This window comes from Galeopterus variegatus, unplaced genomic scaffold (assembly GCF_000696425.1).
Source record: "Galeopterus variegatus unplaced genomic scaffold, G_variegatus-3.0.2 Scaffold6380, whole genome shotgun sequence".
Taxonomy (NCBI): Eukaryota; Metazoa; Chordata; class Mammalia; order Dermoptera; family Cynocephalidae; genus Galeopterus; species Galeopterus variegatus.
In genome coordinates, this window is record NW_007732491.1 from 91,901 (window position 1) to 95,467 (window position 3,567).

At 48.6% G+C, this 3,567-nt stretch overlaps 1 protein-coding gene across 1 annotated transcript in view; it reads left to right on the top strand.

Moving 5' to 3' along the window:
- Window positions 1–3,567, top strand: part of MYOF (myoferlin) — a 59,728-nt gene that overhangs the window by 29,646 nt on the left and 26,515 nt on the right. Inside the window, exons 4-5 of the mRNA XM_008590809.1 lie at window positions 363–372; window positions 1,170–1,257. Of these exons, the coding sequence (XP_008589031.1) occupies window positions 363–372; window positions 1,170–1,257 (98 nt within the window). The remainder of the gene's footprint in view (window positions 1–362; window positions 373–1,169; window positions 1,258–3,567) is intronic.

Sequence of the window (3,567 nt, forward strand, 5' to 3'; positions counted from 1 at the left end):
GCCAACCTCATTCGCCAAGGACTCCCTTTATTTTGAGATTTGTCTTTCCTCATTTTTGGCATTAAAATGCCTTTGTCTTATGAATGAGTGTGATAGTAGATGGCAGTTGTGGGAATGTGTTTGGCAGAATAAAAGTTAGTAACCCTATGTCGATTTCCCCTAGTAAATTTTTTGGAATTTTGTAGGTTCATGAAATATATAAGTATAGGAAACTGCCCTAAACTAATGCTCCATTTGAGAAATTTACCTCAGGTTTTATAAGTAGGTATAAGTTTGTCTCCTGTAAAGAGTTAGTATGTTTCCTCCTTTTGATAATGAAAGTTACATAACTTTTCTGTTTCCCTTTTTGCTTTGGCTCCTAGGCATCTTGGGGTAATGGTTTATGAAAGAGGGATGGCAAACCTTATAGTTTGCATATTTGTTTCATTTTTTGTGTGTGTGTGTGTGTGTGTGTGTGTGTGTCTTTTTCTTGACTGGTAAGGGGATCGCAACCCTTGGTGTGGTGTCGCCCACACCGCGCTCAGCCAGTGAGCACACCGGCCATTCCTACATAGGATCCGAACCCGCAGCGGGAGTGCCGGGCCCTCCCAGCACCGCACTCTCCTGAGTGCGCCACGGGGTCGGCCCTATTTTGTTTTTAATCAGACTCAATTCCCTTTTTTAAATCCTATTTTATGAATCCCATTGTTACATACATTTTTTTGTTAGATACTTAAAATTCTATTTTAGAGAAAAGTGAAAAAATAAATCTCAGCAATTAACCAAGTAAGTCAATATGCAAACAAATAAGTTAATCTTTTAAAATGGGCCTCTGTAATTGTAATTCTATGATCAGAAGCCATCTCCAGTCTAGGATGGAGGTGAGTTACAAGTTCACACTTGCTTGTCACAACTTTGCTCTGGTTTATGAGATTGCTCCTTAGCAATGACGCACTTGGCAACCTGTAGCAGGTAGCTCCTTTCCCACCCCACCTTGGCTCTCACGTAGGAAGATGGAAACAGTACAGCAAGTGCCACCCTTCCCGCTTTCTAGTTTCACTTTCCTGTCCCCTCCCCCAGCCCCCGCTCATCCCTTCTAAGACTTTTACTCCTGCTAAATTGTTCGCATTGGGTCTATACCATTCTGATACCTGCACTGATCCTATATGCAACGAATTGTTTCTACCCAGGCCACCATTGACTTGGTGATAGGCTATGACCCACCGGCAGCTCCACATCCAAATGACCTGAGTGGGACCGGCGTGCCAGGCATAGGAGGTAAGTTGACCCTTCTGAAGGCCCACTCCACCCCAAGGTGAATCTGTTAAAGACACCCAAGGAGAGTCTCCAGAGAAAGCCTGCCATGTCATTACACTGTCTGTAACCCCCTGCCCACCTAGATGGGGGCCTGTAGGGCAGGTGGAGTCGCCTGAATTGGGACGTTGCAATTGTTTACAAAATGCCCTTCAAGGTAGAGGGGACGGGTGAAGCAGTCCTCTACCAAGCAGCCTCACAGTGAGCCCATCAAGCACACACAGACTCCACAAGAGAGTCGCAAGCGCGGTTTTGCTCCAGGTTTGCAGCCTCCACCCCATACAATGTCCTGAGGTTGTTTGGCGCAAGGCACTGCCCCTCTGCTCTCCTCAGTGTGGCTCCTCATCTCCCAAGGGTGCAGCCACGAGTCTCATGGTTGGTGCCCTTGGATTGGAGCCTTTTCTTTCTCTCCCTTGGCCCAGACCCTCTCCCCACCCTCAAACCGCCCCTCGGTTCTCTAACCAATTGCTTCCTTTCAGCATGAGCTCTTACTCTTCTTGGTCTCTGACATGGGTCGTCAGTCATTCAGGCCATCAGGTGCCACTCTAGATGGGGTTGGGGTGGGAACTTTGGGCCTCAGGGAGGGTCTACAAGACAGTCAGGCCATTCACATAGCTGAGTTTGACCTCCTCTTCATATTTTTCCAGGGTAATGTGATGCTGAAGTTGTGTCTGTTCCCTCCTCTGCCCTGAGGTGTGTTACCAAATGCCCCTGCTGCTATCCCAGCCTTGGCACGTGCCCCAGGGAGGGAGGGACCCCGTCCTACCACCCTCACCTGCTGCCTTGACATTCTTCGTCCTAGGAGGAAGCCTGGCACTTGTCCCCACCATGCGCGGCTCCTCTCTTCATTTCTCTTGGCTCTCTGGCCACCTGCGTGGTCTTCTCTACACCTGCAGTGGCACCGACCTTTCTGCCCTGCACAGGCTCTGCCTCATTTCTGCCTGACTTCTTATCTTCTCTCAGCCTGATCCCAGCTCCTGCCCCTGCTCATCCGCCCAATATTAATGTTTCAGCCCATTTCTTGGCCAAATACTTATGAGTTTCCATTGTGGGTTAGCTGACCCCTTCTTCCTTGGTGACAGTTGGGACTGACACAGCCCAGCACCTCAGCCACATGCTCTGTGTGTCACCCTCTGCCTAGCACCACCCATGAGCACACTACTTGGTCCTTGGACCCTCAGTCCTGCCAGAGCCCTGCAGTGGCCCCGGAACATTCATGGCTCCCTTTGCTTCCACAGCAGTGATGACAAAACATGGAAGAAACTGCCCGTTACTGAGCAGCACAGCACAGGTGTGAACTGAGCAGTCCAACCTCTTTCCTTCTTGCCCCCTCTGCCCATGACTATTGTCACTAGCTCTTGCATCTGCTTGGGAAGGGCAGTAGGTACTTTCTGGCTTGAAAAAGGCAACCCCAACTGGTGGGCTATTTGAAGTAGACAATGGATTGGGAAGACCAGGGCACCTTCCCTCACACTGACGTTCTTCCTAAACCAGACCCTGTTCGTTAGTGTCCTAGTTCTGCTGTAACCACAAACTGGGGGGCTTAAACAACGGAAATTCACTCTTTCACAGTTCTAGAGGCTATAAGTCTGAAATCAAGGTGTCAGCAGGTTTGGTTCCTTCTGGAGACTCTTTTTTCTTTTTCTTTTTTTTACTGATTATGCATATTCATGGGGTACAAAGCTGACTGTCACCACTTGTGCCCAAGATGTGACAGCCAGATCAATACTATCAGCATGCGCATTAACACATATTGTGATTATTGCCCATGTCCCCCATCGAGTTAACCACCCCTCTTCTGGAGACTCTGAGGGAGAATCTGTTCCATGCCTCTGTTTTCTAGCTTTTGTTGGTTGCTGGCATTCCTTGGCATTCACTGGCTTGTAGACACATCACTCCAGTCTCTGCCTCTGTTTTCACATGGTGTTCTTCCTGTGTGTCTCTGTTTTCACATGCTGTTCTCTCTGTGCATCTGTGTCCAAATTTCCCACTTCTTATAAGGACAGCAGCCATTGGGTTAGGGCCCATCCTAATCCAGTATGACCTTATCCTAACTGACTATATCAACAAAGACCCTGTTTCCAAATAAGGTCATATTCTGAAGTTCTGGTGGAAATGACTTTTGGGGGGGACAGTATTCAGCCCAGTACATTGGTAGATAAAAGGCAGTTTCATTATGTTTATTCCATTCCACGAGCCAAAATGTTAAATGGAGGGCCGGCCCAGTGGCGCACTGCTACAGTGCGCCGCTTGGGAAGCGCGGTGGTGCTCCCG